The 16,700-nt window shown below is 40.3% G+C and overlaps 2 protein-coding genes across 5 annotated transcripts; both read right to left on the bottom strand.

Moving 5' to 3' along the window:
* Positions 1–6,157: 6,157 nt before the first annotated feature.
* On the bottom strand, positions 6,158–10,691 carry LOC124071412 (serine hydrolase-like protein). 2 transcript variants are annotated; one of them, XM_046411899.1, is made up of 12 exons: positions 10,051–10,691; positions 9,833–9,976; positions 9,455–9,568; positions 9,279–9,320; positions 8,775–8,794; positions 8,592–8,666; positions 8,310–8,416; positions 7,657–7,736; positions 7,528–7,562; positions 7,320–7,396; positions 7,055–7,142; positions 6,158–6,537 (listed from the first exon to the last, which is right to left on the bottom strand). In XM_046411899.1, exons 1-12 carry the CDS (start codon positions 10,073–10,075, stop codon positions 6,436–6,438), a joined length of 909 nt encoding a protein of 302 aa, XP_046267855.1. In that variant the 5' UTR covers positions 10,076–10,691; the 3' UTR covers positions 6,158–6,435. The 2 variants fall into 2 exon arrangements, with proteins under 2 accessions (XP_046267855.1, XP_046267864.1); XM_046411908.1 differs by having other exon boundaries at positions 9,833–9,970.
* A 710-nt stretch (positions 10,692–11,401) lies between these two features.
* LOC124071390 (serine hydrolase-like protein) lies at positions 11,402–15,067 on the bottom strand. 3 transcript variants are annotated; one of them, XM_046411874.1, is made up of 12 exons: positions 14,631–15,067; positions 14,213–14,356; positions 13,784–13,897; positions 13,579–13,620; positions 13,457–13,476; positions 13,269–13,343; positions 12,709–12,815; positions 12,537–12,616; positions 12,408–12,442; positions 12,198–12,274; positions 11,861–11,948; positions 11,402–11,732 (listed from the first exon to the last, which is right to left on the bottom strand). In XM_046411874.1, exons 1-12 carry the CDS (start codon positions 14,719–14,721, stop codon positions 11,601–11,603), a joined length of 1,005 nt encoding a protein of 334 aa, XP_046267830.1. In that variant the 5' UTR covers positions 14,722–15,067; the 3' UTR covers positions 11,402–11,600. The 3 variants fall into 3 exon arrangements, with proteins under 3 accessions (XP_046267830.1, XP_046267833.1, XP_046267843.1); XM_046411877.1 differs by having other exon boundaries at positions 14,682–15,067; XM_046411887.1 differs by lacking the exon at positions 11,861–11,948.
* Positions 15,068–16,700: the final 1,633 nt, after the last annotated feature.

The following is a 16,700-nucleotide window of genomic DNA, read 5'->3' as shown; positions in this document are numbered from 1 at the left end:
GCATTTCTCTGAGGGATATTCTGGTAGCTTTGTGGGCACCCCATGACGGTCAGATGGTGCAAAAATACCTGTTTGATACAGTCCTGTGTCACTGAGATTCACCCCATTGTGGTTTTTATTTTGCTCTGGATGCTGTTTGGAATCCAACTGAGGTCTGTGTGATATAATATCTGATTTTGAAAAGGTGGTTTTGGATGTGGTGCACTCAAGAGCAGCAGGTCGGGAGGCCTCCTCTCTGAGAGGTGGCAGTTGATTTAATCTGTGTTCGCATTGAGCACCCGCTATTCTGCCATCAGTGTTTCTCGAACAGCAACTGTCCTTGGAAACACAGTCGGACTGACTTACTGCACTGCTCACATCCATCTGGGTGATTTGCCTTGGAGCGCTCAACCAGAATCTGTGTTTCTGAGGAGACTTGATGTTTTGAGATACACTTTGTTCAAAGAATTTCGCTGAAGTTCCTGCAATTGCCTTTACATTGTTTTCTCCCTGAGGTCTTGTGAGTTTAGAGCCTGGTAGAAGCATTGTTTCTGCTTTTGTTTCACTGTTGAAGCCAAATTGTCTTCTTCTGGTCTCAATATTCGGTGAAACAATCAACTGATTCAATGGAGGCTCTCTGAAAAATGACATTTGCGGTGTAATTGGTAAAAACTGAGCATAGTCCATACGTTTCCTGTGAAGGCTGAGGCTCGACTGAGTAGCCAGACCATCAGACACTGGCTGAGACTCCCTCTGAACAACATTAGCAAACTTAATCCCTTCAGACTCTGAAAAAGATGTTCGTGTACCTGCTCCACTTGGCAGAAATTCCTGCTGCTGTTTGATGTTTGCTTTTGGTTTAGGAATTGCAGTAATGTCTACATTCCTGGGCAGAGGTTTTGGTTTATCCTTTGCATTTTCTTTTGTACTAAAACCAACTTTTTCTTGCATTAAGCAGGACTGCTGAGATGTGGCTGCCTGTCTCTGGGACTCGGAGTGTATCTGATGTTGAAACTCTGTGCACGTCATGGGACAGACTCTTCTCAGTGTCGGATGTGTGAAGTCAATTAAAGCTTTTTGGTCAAGAAAGTCACGCTTTGTCTCATTTGAAGACTTCTGTTGGCTGGGCTCAGGTTCAACTTTATTATTCGAGATGGTAATCGATTTAGCACGTCGTTCTTTCGCAACAGGAGATGGCTGCTTGCCTCCCGGGCTGTCCAAACTCACTCCTCGGCAAAGAGAAGTTGGAGACGGACTCAGTCTGAGTGTTGGGATGGTCAGAGTTGGAGATATACTTGGCTGAGGCTGACGCTGGTGTAGTAATGGAGAAGCATCACTCAATTGTGAGGCGGGGAGATGAAGAGAATCACTTGGCTTTGGTTTCAGAGAGGAGAGAGTGGGAGAGGAATTTGGCTTTGGAGCTGGAAAAATGGAGATGCTGGGCTTTGCAGAGAGAGTTGGAGAGCTGTATGTTTTTGGTTTGGTTCTTGGGAGAGTTGAAGCTCTTTCTCCATGGTTGTGCTGTGACTGCTGACATGATTTGCCCCAAGAGGGCTGACTTGATGTCTTGGAGGCAGAAAATGGAACAAAAGATCTGGCACTAAACGAGAGAAGAAAATAAAGTGTAAACTGCAAAATGAATACAGTACGCATCACATTACATAGCACATAAAACTAAGACAGAAATCAAGCTCCATCTCAATTTACCTGTAAGCGATCATCTGTTTTTTGTTGCGTTTTTCATAAGTGTGTCCCTTCTCATCAAATGATGGGATATGAATGGGTTTCTTTTTGATGACAGGCGAAGAGAGGGAGCAAGAAGGTGACAAACAAGCTGATGGATGTTCCTCTGTTCCAGCGGATGCAGATACTTTAGGGATCAGAGCTGCCGGACGGTGAAAAACACTCATCCTGAAAAAGAAAGTCTGAATTAATAGGTGGGAGAGCAGAAGTGAAGGAAAATCAGGGTGCCAGATATATATCAAATATTTATATCTGCAATCATTTTCTGCATGTGACTGACAGTGGTGGGAGATCCTGTGGCAATTAAGTAAGTACTTCAGAAATATCTGAAGATATATTGTACTTAACGTGAAAGTACTCATTAAACAGAAAAAAAGGCAGCGGTGAGTGATTAACATGTTTAAAATTATTAAATTATTTAAGCTAATGCATTCATGTGTAAGTAGTTTTTAACTTGTTCCCCTCTAGCTGGCTGAGGTGGACCTCAGCCCTACTGTTGGGTAGTTTAATCCATAACAATGCAACATATTCTACAAGTTCATCATATGTTTTAACAAGCAAGTAAGAAACAAACAACCACAGTTGTAAAATAAATGTAAAAGCACAGCATTTCTCTCTATTATGTGGCATATGGTTAAAATATTCCAGTTGAGTAAAGTACAAGTACCTTAAAATCGGTTCTAAAGTGCTGATCTGGATAAAATGCAAGTTATTTTTAAACACTGCAATCTGGAAGTCTATGCATGAACACATTCCACCACATAGCAATTTATTTTTTTACAATGAAAAATGTATGTTTTGAGAAGAACAGACACTGACCTGCTGAGTGAAGCTCAGTCTCTGTTGTTGACACACCGAGTTGAGTAAATAAGTCAAAGAGATTGAGACTGGGAACACAGCAGTAGGAAGTAGTGGGCACACAAGTGCCATTCTCTTCATTCCTTTGACACTGAAGCTGCACTGTTTCACTCCCACTCCGCTCTCTCATTTCATTTGGTTCATGAGATACTGTCTGTGAAGTCCAAATGTGTCCTTCATCTGTGTAGATCAGTGCAGATCAATGGTGGGAAGGGACGCAGAGCTTTAAATTACTAACCAAATAGATTAATGTAGAGATACTGCATTCAGAGGTTTACTCAAGCAAAAGCACATTAAACATTATCAGCAAAATTGAGTAGCGGTGTCAAAAGTAGAAGTATATGGCCCCTGTTAAACTTCCATAATTTTCACTGATGTAGCTGGTCGAGGTGTAGCAGCTACATAAAACACAGGTAAGTATTTTAGTAGAGCAGTTCTCAGCCTTGGGGTCAGGCCCCTAAAAGAGGTCACAGGATAAATCTGTGGATTTTCTTGTGCCTAGAACAATTATTTAAATGAAAATGTGAGTGAAGTTTAGAAAAATGTGTCTTTGGTAGAACTGCCAAAGACTCAATTTTGTGAAGGACTTTTCTCTTTAATTTTCTAAGCTTATCATAACTGAAAGTATAAAGTAACATGCAATGGAAGTACTCAAGAGCAAGTAGCTTAAAATTGTATTTAAGTACAGTAATTGATGTCTATTTTAATTTTAATGTCTGAATGTTGCCATATACGGTAATAAACTTGGTTTGCCTTAAGACTTAGTTATTTTCCACCACCGGTGCAGACACACTGCACAAATCTTAAATATTGTTTTACTCGTTTATTCTCAACTGCACAATGACACGCCGACAGTGAGGAACTGAAGATTAAACTGTTTTATTTCGTGTGAACAAAGGAGGCATATGATCATCAAAAGAGGGCTGTCACACACCCTGTTTCCCCGCCATGCTGTCAAGTAAGAACACTGAAAACAAAAACACACTTGGAGCATTCCCAAATACTATTGTTTTGTTGTCTTGGTCCAGCTAGGATAATTTTGGCACCTCGAATAAATCAGTTGCATTTACTCAGCACATATTATTATGATAAAATCACTACTACACCATTTTGGCACAGCGGCACTAAAAATCCACATGCTTCTCAGCAGCTGCCATGCCGACGGCACCAGAGAGAGGATTAAAAACCCTCCCTGCTGGCAACAGATTCATTGCACTTATGTCATTCACTTCACGAATTAAATACACAATATAAGTAAACTTCATGATGTATGTAAAGTGATTGTCAAATTACAAAACGTATGTAAAAGTTGGCACAAGTATAAGATGAAGTGACATTTACATCATGTTTCAAACACATTTCTAAAGGGCAACATGTCCCCAAATCACCTGGATGTGGTCTCCTCCTTGTGCATTTGGCTTCGTTTTAGAAATTTTTCAAAACCCTTCGGCTTCACTTTTCCCTGATTTCTGTAGCAAAAGCTTAAAGTATGTTAGAGATCAGGGAAAAGTTGTAACAATGGATGAGGTCCCCATCTGTCTCATCCCTCTCTTCCATTTTCTGTCTCCATTTTTAAGGTGTTGGCTCCCATCCCACCGGACCAGTGGCAGCACCCCTGTCCAGATGGCCCACTAGCCCGCCCTGCCCCCCCCCTCGCCATCCTCCTGATCATATCAGTGCATTACTATCGTCATCTCTGCAGTTCACACTGGCCACCAGCGGGTGATGCCGGATTGTTTTGTTGCTCCACTTGTGGGCATCCTGTAGCCCGGGCTCTAGGAAGTACAGGCATGCTCCGAAGCCTGCCAGCACCAAAACCGACACCAGCAGGTAGAGGGGGATGAACCAGTCCAAGAACAGCCACGACATAACTGCTGTCAGAGGGAAGGGGTGGAGGAAAGGAAAGGGCAAAAAATGGAGACAGGGAGGAAAAACACGATGGAGGGAAAGGTGGCAAGATTTTGGGGAGGGATGGATGTGCAGAGTAAACCTGTTATTTAAATCCTTGCAAACACTCACTCTCCACAGGGTGAGATATCACGCATGACAAATTGCAGCATCTCAGTGTCCCATTATTTTCACTCATTCCTTATGAAGAAGTACAGGAAACAAGACATTACACAACAAGCTTCCGGCAGGCAGCAAACATTCTGTCACTGCTGTTCTGTTCTGTCCAACCGAGAAATATGATTTTTTTAAATGTGCTAATACACACACACACACACAGGAGTTCCACTCTAAAACATAGTCCTGTGGTAGTAAATAAAGCCATCGTGCTCACCTGCAGATGCTGCTGAATCAGTCGGTCTTCCTGTGTTTGACGGTGTACGATGTGCAGCAGCTGGAAGTCAAATCGATCATCAGATTACCTCCAGCGCCGCAGCTCCGACTGCTGAATGTGAAGCAGCCAAAATCACAGGTGCTCTCTGAGAGGCACAAGAGACAGAAGCTGCATGCGGCTTCATCCTCCGGCTCCTCGCTCTGACGTTTAAAAGGAGGGGTGGGGGTTGCTATGACAACGCCCCTGCTGATGAAGATGATGGAGGGAGTGGGAGGGAAACTTATATAACTATAATCTCTTTTTTTTAGGGGGGGGGGGGCCTTCAGATGTCTCTGGGTGCTCGCCGCCTTGCTGCTCGCTGCGTAAAATCAATTCCACTCCATTTAACACCAAGGCCATCATACAGTTTATGTGACATTGAGAGAGAGAGGGGGCCATTTTTGTGTGAGCAGCACCTCTCATATCTGCTCTGACTGACGGCAGCTGCAGTGTTTTATAGACTCACTCCCCTGAGTAAAAGGGTGGTAAAAAGATTTTTTTTTTTTTTTGTCTCGCTGGTTTCTGAGACAAAAGCTGAATACAAATCGGATGACCTACATAATGAAAAGTTGTCAGAGGATGTCATCCCTTTTAATGACTGCCATTTTTAGCTCGTTCGGCACAAGCATCAGATTCATGAAAAGCAGCTGAGATAAACAGATCAGCGTCAAACAGAACTGATGACATATTACATACGCTACATAAAGAATTTAAATGAACATTGGAGAATTTTAGTCATTTTATTTTGAATCAGATCTCGCTATAGCAGACAACAATGCAATGTATTAATAAAAGGCAACATCTCACACTTTGTTAGGATCAGAACTAGGAAGCCTTGTCTTTTTCTTTCTTTTATCTAACATTATTGGCATCTGTATTAATCGACTTTATCTAAAAATGTAATTAATTTGATCTGATTTTATGATATGCTGTGTTGAACTGGAGGACTTTGTAACAATTAATATATTATTTTCATCATCGCCCCTGGTGGTTTTTAGAGGCATTAAAAAATTGAAATTAAAATTAGAAAAAAAACGCATGACATGAACAAAATTGCAATAATTATTTCAAGGCAGAAGGTATCATAAACACCTGTCATCACAGTGAAATGAGGACAACTAAACACAATTAAATGCATTAAATGCACAAACAGTACTGTAAACAGTACTGCACAAATAGTGGCATTTCAGGACAGAGAACATTATGTTAATGACTTTTCTCTCAGTGCACTGTGTGTGAGTGTGAAATTTCACATTGAAAATGTGTGTGTGTGTGTATGTGTCCTGTAGTTGTGGGGACACAAATCTGTTTACACAGTCACTTTGTGAGGACCTGCCTTACTTATGCTCACAAAACGTAAATCATTAAATATTAGGGTAAAAGTTAGGGTTAAGTTCAGGTAAGGATTAGGATTAGGCAAGTAATATTTTATTGTTATGGTCAGGCAGTGGTTTAGCCTCCAGGAAATTAATGTAATGTCCCCAAAACTGATGGAAACATGACTGTGTGTGTGTGTTATGACTTGTGTGCCTGTTTTAGATCACTTTGGTCTGCAGGAAGTTAGAAACCAGAGGAGCAATGACTTCAGGATGATTCAGATGGACGTGATGATCACCTGGCACGGTCACCACCGTGTGCTGTGAGAGAGAAATAATGACCAACACTTGAGTAAAATCAAGGATAAGTTGAAAATGTTTTTCTTATAGCTCAAGTTTCTTTGTGTTGTTCAGTGATGCAGTGAGTTTTCATAACCCAATACTTAAACTTTGAAAGATCTTTTCTCTCACGTTTTACCTTCTATTCTCTCCTCATCTCATTCTCTTGTTGTACTTTCTGTTTATTCTCAGATATTGAGCTTTTACTATGGTGCCACTTTAAGATCTGTGCAGGTGTCTGACACACACCTGGACAGACAGACAGTGTTTCAGTATCAGAATCAGAAATACTTTATTGATCCCTGTGACAACATTGCTTGTTTTAGTCTACATGTTGGCGCAGAGTGAATCAGGTCTGTCACACACATCAGATCCAAAGAATGCAGTTTAGTGACTTCACCTCACACAGATGATGGGTTGTTGCAGTCTGTATGTTCAACCTTTACCCTTTTCTTTCAGCATCTGTTTAGATTTTTTTTCCCCCAAGATTTAAACTCACATTTCTGTCACGATAGGCTTGGAGAAGTGTGGAGGACAATTCCTGACGGCGTGAGTCTGGAAATGTTGCACCAAAGCCTTTGTCCGCTCTGAAAACACATTTTAGTATGATGTGCTTTGACAATTTATGATGATTAGCACACATTAAATAGTTCATACATTAGGCACATGGGGACATAGGATTTACATGTTCATATGTTAAAAGTATAGTAAGTTCTAAAATTATGAATAAAATATCAGTTTCAGTGTAGAGATTAATATCTTACAGAACAACTAGAACAGAAGCTTGAATCCTCGACTGCATCTCCAGACTCTGCTCCAAACTGATGCGCACTATGTTTTTCTGAAAACATAAAATAAAACACATTTGCTTTATGAACTGAATGCTAAACCTCCAGTGGAAAAAAATATAAGTTAACAGAGGAGGTGGTGAATGTAGGGGGAGGGAGGTTTGGCAGGTTAAAGAAGACCTACAAAGTTAAGTCGCAGGTCTCTGGAGAACACAAATCCTGCAGAAGAGAAAAACATTCAGCTGCCGGCAGATGAGAGGAAGCAAAGTGAGAATATTTCTCTCTGAGAGGAGAATAAAAGATAAAGATGCACCTCCGTCAACTTGAACTAGACCTCTCTCTAATAGGATGTGCACAGACTGTTCAGACAGAGTCGGGTTTGCAGCCAACAGCCTGGAAGAAATAAAACAATTGTGATTTATTGTATCGTGTTAAGTACTCACAGATACACTCAGAGATTTAGCATCACACTCATATAACATGCCAGATCCATCATGAACAGTTTAAAAAAATAAAAAAGCATCACTGAAGATGAAGCATGTCTTTTTTATTCCAAACATTCTTCTTCCTTGACAAAACCTATTGTCTATATGACCCACAGTGAAACTTCACTGTTGCAAGTTCAGCAGGAATTTCAAATGCTAGTAGCAGCTAATGTAGCCTCAAGCAGAGATGAGGAGTGGGCTACAGAGGTCTGGTGAGCTTTTTATTTTTTTGGAAACCCACAATGCCAGCTAATTTTTTTTCTTTTCATTTTCAGTCTTCAGACACAACCAATACTGACTTAAATGACATGACTTGAAGCAACTGATCAGAAAAAGGTTTTGTACAACTTTGAATAATACTACCCAACACCAGTAAACAGACTTTGATGTGTGAAGTCAGTGGAGATCACCCTTTAAACTTACTTCAAAACATCCAACATGAATGATGGTTTATGTAACTTGAACTGGAGTGATGTAATACCTCTCAACCGCCTTCTCATAAGTGTAAACTCTCTTCTTCTCTTCCATCTTTTTCTCATACTGAAGCATCTCATCCATCCCCTGCCTCATCACTTTGGATATTTCTTTCTGCAGGAAAAGAAACAAAGAGGTGAGAAGGTCAAAAACTATTGACGGCAGTGGAACATTAAGATAACTGAGGAATAATGTGATAATATTTGCAAAAGACATTGACAGTATTATCTTTCTTTTTAAAGGCTGCATACAAAGTGTAATGATAATTAAAACCAGAGAAGTAGCCTACTGGATCTGTGGGTAAAAATCCAAAAGTGTCCAGAAGTATGATGGCATCCACCATCTCAGGATACAGTGCACTGAACTGTGAAAACCACAATATGATAAACATGATACCATACAAGATAATAAAGATAGTGTCTGTATTTTGTGTAAAAACAGTGAAAAATTGCATGTGATGAATCTTAGTTACCATTGCAGCGATGTTACCACCTGTAGGAGAATGAACAAATGATTGTGCTCAAAGCTCTTGTCCAAAATCTTTTTGTTATTGACTTTCTTTCATTGAGATTCCAACATTGGTTGTAAGGCTGTACCTAACACTAACACATATTTTCATCACTCATTAATTTGTTGATTTTTTTTTTTGAAAAATTAATGTCTAAAACAAAAGTGAGAAATACTCAAGGTAGCATCTTCTCATTCCTTATTTAGTCTTACCAGTGGTCCTAAACACAAAGGCTTTTAATTTGCAACAATAAAAAATACAAAAAAATAAATAAATAATAAAAAAAAAGTCTCCACCAAACTATTTGAGAAGTTGGAACCATAAGTGATTAATTGTTGATTGACTTTCTCTAGACTTGTCAATCAGCTTTGCAGCTTTATGGTAGAAGATGTAAAAAAAGCACAGTGTCAGTAGTGAATCAGGTGTATTATTTATATTTTTGCATTGTTTGCATGGTGTTGGACTCACCCATACTGTGGCCTATGATGGAGAATTTTGTCCATTGGAGACCTGCAGGAATTAAACCCAGTTTCACTTACAGCTGTAGTTTACTGTAACAGCTCTGATTCACAGAGAGACATCAGAGCCCTGAAGAGATCTGAGGGAAACTAAAAGAGGTCCTACAACCTCTTGAACTTACACACCGTCAACCACTCTGCGTACATCTGCCACATATGCAAAAAAAGAGTAGAAAACTCCAGGAGGACGATGGGAGGACAAGCCGTGACCAGCCAGATCCACCATCACGTATCTGCACTCTGACAGGGAGGACAAAGAGGGATGAAAAATCCACATTGGAGAGAACTCAAGATCAGCCTGTAGGAGAAGATGTTAGCTAGCCAGCAAAATCAAACAGTATTTACATGCTGTCTGTTTTGAGTGTTCTTTATTTTCACTTTTCTAGTTTGTACCTAAGCAAATGTGCTTAGAATCAATATGTAGTGTGGATCTGAGACACAGTTTGATTTTGCCAATGCCCCCCTCCTTAAAATGCTGTTTAAATACCTTTTGTCAAAGTTTACCTTTGGGTAGAAGGGGAATGAGGGTGTTGAATGTACCACAGTTGTCAGCCCAGCCGTGCAGGCACAACACAGGATGACCGTGATCAGGACCCCACACTTTACCTCTGATTTCTCCCCATGCGATGGGCACTGAGAGCTCTGAAACTGGACACATGTCACAACCTCAGAAAGCAACACAGAAACACAGATCTGACAGATATTTACTGGAAGCAAACTACCTGTTTGTATCATTGTAGATGACATTTTGTTTGTGTCTTGCCTGCAAAGCTGAGTATTCAAATAAAACAAATGCTGAAATGTCCATGTGAGGACTGAAACGCAACCTCTGACCTTTGGTACACAAGAGCAACGTGATTTTCTGCTACAAACTTTTTTATTGGATGTTCAGAATAACAGGCTACATTTATGGCCAATCATCACACACTGCTGGGGTGGCGCTTACCTTTGATCAGATAATTCTACTTTATGCGATTTTGTCCCTCAGTCTTACCTGTCAGGCAGTCTCCTGCAGGAGCAATGAGGCAGGGAAAAAGCTTGTCATCCGAGAACAACACTGCAACTCATTCTTTCCTCTGTAATGAGATAAGCTCTAGAATACATTGTGCTGCCCAGCTGTACCTCAAGATATGTGCAGCCACAACAAGCTTGACCAATCAAATCTTTTAGTATGAAATTTGAGTCATTTAAAATTTAAGATCAAACTTTCTTACTAAAGTTCAATTGTGGCCTGTTTGGCCTTAATAATTACACATCACTGAATAAAATCTTCTGATATGCACTCATTTACAATATAACACCATGTGTGCTTGGTGCCCAGAATATCAGTGAAAGGCTGGAGACCACATAAACCATATGGACAAAAGTAGCCTACGCATTTAGCTTGTATTTGTGAGACAAGCTGTAAAGTCCCCAGTTTTGCTTTTTTCTGCATCCAAGTCACAAAGTATAATTTGGCCATTAATGGACATTATGTGGAAAATATTGAAAAACATAAATATTTTTACATTCAGAGTTGTCATTTTGGCCAATATTTCACTTCTTATATGAGCAGATCAATATCAGCTTAAAGCTTCATCTTATCACTAACTTTTATCAATAAAAAGAACACGTGTTCCCAAAACGTCAAACGTTTTTCACACCCAGTTTGTTGAAGATCCCGTAAAAAACACGCTATTTCCTACAGTGATTCATAATAGAGGAGGACCACCTCTAACAAAGACCACCTCCACTTCTGGCATCAAAAACGAAAAGGGGCAGATGTGGCATTTCACACAGAAGGAGACAGATCTTCAGTGAGCCATCATCGATGAACTGAGGACATCGCGAGACGAGATGAGGATACTGGAGACATACAACCTCTGCTCAATCATTTCCAGGAGGACACCTTGAAATTAGACTTTTCCCTCCTCCATCCACTTTGGACTTTGGTGAAGTTGTGATGGAAACTCACACTCTACCCTGAAATGAGTCCTTAAACACCCTTGAAATTTAACTCTTGAAAAATAGTCAATCTGCAGTGGTGACCTCTCACTGCACTTGGTGGATGTGACTAAAAATGGATCCAACATATTAAAAATATGTCAATAAATTTAAAATAAAGGACAGTTAAGTTAAAACAGTGAAGGCTGATTCCTCAACATCTAACATCCTGTCACACAAACTCATTTCAACAGGAATTATGTAGTGTTTTTAAAGCACTTTATGGGACTTTTGTTACTGTAAACACACAGTTTGTACTTGTAAACAACAGCAGAAATTGACTTGTAGTTTATAACTTGTGCTCTCGGTTAGTCGACCGTGAGAGGACTTTGGTTTGCAGGAAGTCGGACACAAATGGAGCGACGACCTCAGGCTGATTCAGATGGACGTGATGATCGCCGGGCACAGTCACCACTGTGTGCTGAAACAAACACAAACAGAAAGGGATATTAACTGCAGATATGCAGAATCAGTGACCACTAAGATGGAAATATAATCAAAACAAAACCACTTCACACATTTTGTATTTTCACTTTATCGCAAACTCACATTTCTATCCCGCAAACGCTGAAGAATTGTTGAGGCCAATTTATTCTGAGTTGGTTCAGAAAACATTCTGTTAAAGCCTGTTTCTGCTCTGGAAGAATGAGATTTTGACCATTTTCAATGTGAGGAAAGATAATATACACAGTGAGATGAAAGGTTAAGTATGCTGCTACGATACAGACAGATTTATAACTTGAACATATTAAAGAAAGACATGATTTATTAGCTGTTTTTCTACCCAGAACATTTGCTATTGCATGCCAGCAATTAAAGTCTTTCATCACTTTGTCATAACACTATAATGCAAATATCAGTTTCAGTGTAGAGATTAATATCTTACAGAACAACTAGAACAGAAGCTTGAATCCTCGACTGCATCTCCAGATTCTGCTCCAAACTGAAGCGCACTATGCTTTTCTGAAAACATAAAATAAAACACATTTGCTTTATGAACTGAATGCTAAACCTCCAGTGGAAAAAAATACAAGTTCACAGAGAGGAGGTGGTGAATGTAGGGGGAGGGAGGTTTGGCAGGTTAAAAAAGACCTACAAAGTTAAGTCGCAGGTCTCTGGAGAACACAAATCCTGCAGAAGAGAAAAACATTCAGCTGCCGGCAGATGAGAGCAAGCAAAGTGAGATTATTTCTCTCTGAGAGGAGAATAAAAGATAAAGATGCACCTCCGTCAACTTGAACTAGACCTCTCTCTAATAGGATGTGCACAGACTGTTCAGACAGAGTCGGGTTTGCAGCCAACAGCCTGGAAGAAATAAAATATTTTAGTATTTTAGACAGCTGAGGATAGGAGGATTATTAGAACTCTGATGTCCTTCATAAATGGACGGGTGATACCTCTCAACCGCCTTCTCGTAAGTGTAAACTCTTTTCTTCTCATCTGTCCTTTTTTCATACTGAAGCATCTCATCCATCCCCTGCCTCATCACTTTGGATATTTCTTTCTGCAGAAAAAGAGACAACTGACATTGTGGGAAGTACAGCAGAGCTCTTTTTTATGACACTAAATACAGCAAATGACTAAAAAGATGTATGAAACATGTATGTTTCTTTCTCTCTCTCGTTCATCCTCTCTGTCTACCTCCTCTTCCCCTCCCTTCACCCAGCCGTCTATCAGCAGGATGGTTCTCCTTTGTGAGCCGGGTCCTGCTCAAGGTTTCCTCCTGTTAAAAGGAAGTTTTTCCTGCCACTGTCTACCTGCTGAAACATTATTTTGGCCTTTATTTTGGGAAACGAAAAATCTACGAAAAAAACAAGCTGTGGAAGAGCTGAATGAACAAAATTTGAAAATTCAAAATAAAAAAAAACATGACTTTTCTTCTAGGTGTCTGATCTGCTTTTACCCACACAAACTATGACAGCTCTACAGTAATTTGAGGAGTCAAAATGGTCCATACTGAATCTGTAGGAAGGAACCCGTAAACATCCAGAAGTATGAGAGCATCCACCATCTCAGGATATAGCGAAGTGAACTGTGGGGAGCACAATCTAAAATCATATGGGAACACAGAAAAATAATCTCTGTATATTATGTTAAGAAAGAGATAAGACGCAGAGAAGAGTTTGGTGAAACACTGACTCTTACCATCGCACCAATGTCACCTCCTGTAAATAAAACAAGGTCCCAGTGGGATTTTAAATGACTTTGTAACAAAGCAACATGTACAACACAGATGAAGATAAACTCTCATGTAAAGATGCACTCACCCATACTGTGGCCTATTATTGAGAATTCCTTCAGCTGCAGAGCTGTTGGAGTCAATTTCACAGATCATCAAACAGGAGGGTATCTCCACACAGAAAAAAAATGTTTTTATTGCCAAAAGTCTAAAGTGTGGTTTAATCATAGTTACACACAGGAACAATGAGGGCTTGGCTAAAAATTATTCTGCAACTTTTTCAACTCACACACCATCAACAATTCTGCGTATATCTGCCAAGTAGTCAGGAAAATGATAGAAAACTCCAGGAGGACGATGTGACGAGAGGCCGTGACCTGCCAGGTCCAATGTCACATATCTGCAGTCTGAGAGGACAGAGAGAGTAAACAACACACTCAGGGGAAAAGACGCCTCACGCCAAACACGTACATTACAACTGTGAGTGGGTCTACATTTTATCAATTATTTACTACGTTTCCTGGAAAGGCTACTGAAGTACAGTACTTAAGTATCTATGCATCACATTTTTTTAAGCTCACTAATCAATTAAGTAATCATTTCTGCCCTTGAATTAATTAATTGTAGGTGTATCGACTGAACACTGTCTCCGTTTATATAATGATTACCATATTACAAAGCAGTTCTTTTTTTTTTTTACTCAAACCTCTATGGATGATTACCTTTGGGTAGAAGGGGAATGAGGGTGTTGAATGTACCACAGTTGTCAGCCCAGCCGTGCAGGCACAGCACAGGATGACCGTGGTCAGGACCCCACACTTTACCTCTGATCTCTCCCCAGGGGACGGGCACAGAGAGCTCTGAAACTGGACACATGTCACATCAGAGTTAACAAATTATCATTATTATCATTATAGTTTAGCAGTCAGTCAGGAGCAGTGCTGTTTAAACACAGCAAACTAATGCACTGACAGGCAAAAATGGTCTCACAGAACTGAACTGTCTGCAATCTTACAATAGTGGACTTAATTTAACCAATTCTCCCCACAGCTCTGAAATTTAAGTCTCCAGCTCGCATACATAAGATCTGACAGGAAAAAAAAAACCTCGAAATGAACAACAACAAAAACCTTCATTCACCATTGCAGGCCTTCACGGGTCTGTTTGGTACTTTCCTCAATAGATACCTACAAGCTAAAAGCTGCTGTTTGGATGCCAAAAGACGCTTCATGTGTCCTCCGTAAAGTTAACTCGCATCTCTAAACAAACATAACAGACAATACGTTAACACGTGCCCTGGCCAAGTAGCCTAATTAAACTTCCGTTGTCGGTAGTGGAGAGCAGGACGGAACTGCACGTGGGCTTTTAGTTCCCCTCAGTAGCGTCTTTCAGGCAGCGCCTCCAGTATCTGCATCATTGTATAGACCCAGTGTTTTTACTCTTGAACTTCAGCTGTTATGCAACACTTCTAAAAACAAAAGCAAAAAAAAAAAAAAAAATCTCTGTCTGTCTGTCTTGAAGTATCTCGAGCTACTTCACATTTTGCAGGTGGGTGTCTGGGGAGCAAAGGTCAAGCGCTGCACGGCAGTGGGGGCGGGGCTTCAGGGCTCGACTTAACCAGCATCAGGAAGACAGAAGACCCACCTCATAAAGTCAATAATCTATCATGTTTAAGCTTGCTCTCTCTTGTGTGGGAATTTTTCCCCTTTCATGCAGTAGAGCATCTGTGAGGTCTGACACTGATGCTGGACCAAAAGGTCTGGCCCACAATCTTCGTTGCAGTTCATCCCAAAGGTGTTGGATGGGCCCACACAGTGCGGGCCAGTCAAGTTCTTCCTACCAAACGCATCCAACCATGTCTTTATGGACCTTACTTTGGGCATTAAGGCACAGTCATAGAAAGGGATAGAAAAGAAACTGTTGCCACAAAGTGGAAGCATAAAATTGTCCAAAATGTCTCGGTGGGCTGAGGCATTAAGATTTCCCTTCACTGGAGGTAAGTGGCCAAGCCCAAGCCCTGAAAAACAACCCCATAAAGAAATATGTCAGGATACTTTTGTCTATATAGTGTACATTTAAACTAGTGCTGCAACTAAATACATAAATACTTAGACATGATGATATTCATGTGTCTACAGCTTTCAAAGCTTCCAGTTTAGTCTCGGCTTCTCAGAAAGAGACTCACAAATTCGTAATGTGATTCATTGTCCATTACGTTGCTTCTTTGCCCTTGGTGGTCCTTGATCATCATTGGTTAACACAGATGCATGATGTGGCAGTTGGGTGGGAAGTGTACCAAAAAACAATAAGCAATAGGGCTTAGATTGTTTGCAATTAATAACTACACCTCACATTAGGGTTTGATGACACGTCTATCTGTAAAGATAGACTATGTCTCTGTTACAGTCCAGTACTCTGGTACAGGTGCAGATAGGTGTTAGAATAGGGTCAGAATTCTCCAGGATTATGTTTCAGCTTCTTATAAAGACCAAACAAAGAAATCCTCAGTGGAAAAGAGGCTTGTGAAACACAGGTTAGATCAGAAGTAGGGCAAGACTTGTTCTTCTATAGTACGCACCTTCAAAGACTCAATCTGCTGAAAATCCTTCCTTTGGAAATCTTTAAAAAGCCCCGAATTTGATCGGTGGCTCTCAAAAGCTGAAAACATTCACAACCCCCCCAAGCGTGTAAACTTGTTTAATTTCTGTCAGTCATTTATATTGTAGGGGAGCCAGCTAATAAAAATGAAAACATGTTGAATTTTATTGAAGCAACGTAAACAAGGTCAGCACAATAGCATCAGCAAACATTTATAAATTCTCCCTACATAAATCTCATTCATCTTAGTGACTTGGAATCACTCCATGTTTTTACCAGCTGCCCCACCCTGTTGGATTATTCAGATTTGTAGTGTTTATAATATTGCTGTTGTTGGTTGTGTAAGCTTTAAAATGTAATTAGAACTCAGAAACTTAGAAAAAAGAGACACGGCTAAATGCCATCTTTCTACTTAGCAGCTCCAATGTCCATCTTTGTGTGACTGAACGTCAAAGGTTTATCACGTTAAACGTTTATTAGTGCATAATCACCTGAAAATGGGAATCATTATGTTTTCCATCATCCACTGTGTTCCTACAGTAGCCCAGAATGGACAAACTGACTACAAAATGGCCTGTGGTTTCTTAGTAGCCACCACAGGGTGAGACAAGT

This window comes from Scatophagus argus, chromosome 2, assembly GCF_020382885.2.
Source record: "Scatophagus argus isolate fScaArg1 chromosome 2, fScaArg1.pri, whole genome shotgun sequence".
NCBI lineage: Eukaryota > Metazoa > Chordata > Actinopteri > Scatophagidae > Scatophagus > Scatophagus argus.
Note: the sequence above shows the minus strand (reverse complement) of the source record. Positions and strands in the feature narration are given on the sequence as shown.

Bases quoted from the DNA above. Each gene is read 5' to 3' on its own strand.
- LOC124071412 (XM_046411899.1), bottom strand. From the start codon at position 10,075: ATGTCATCTACAATGATACAAACAG. The intron at 9,569-9,832 runs GTAAACTTTGAC...CCTCCCTGTCAG, and splicing joins CATTCCCCTTCTACCCAAAG to AGTGCAGATACGTGATGGTG. The intron at 6,538-7,054 runs GTGAGTTTAAAT...TCTCTCTCACAG, and splicing joins AAGCCTATCGTGACAGAAAT to CACACGGTGGTGACCGTGCC.
- LOC124071390 (XM_046411874.1), bottom strand. From the start codon at position 14,721: ATGAAGCGTCTTTTGGCATCCAAACAGCAGCTTTTAGCTTGTAGGTAT. The intron at 12,617-12,708 runs GTATCACCCGTC...TATTTCTTCCAG, and splicing joins TACGAGAAGGCGGTTGAGAG to GCTGTTGGCTGCAAACCCGA. The intron at 11,949-12,197 runs GTAAGATATTAA...TCATTCTTCCAG, and splicing joins GCTTCTGTTCTAGTTGTTCT to AGCAGAAACAGGCTTTAACA.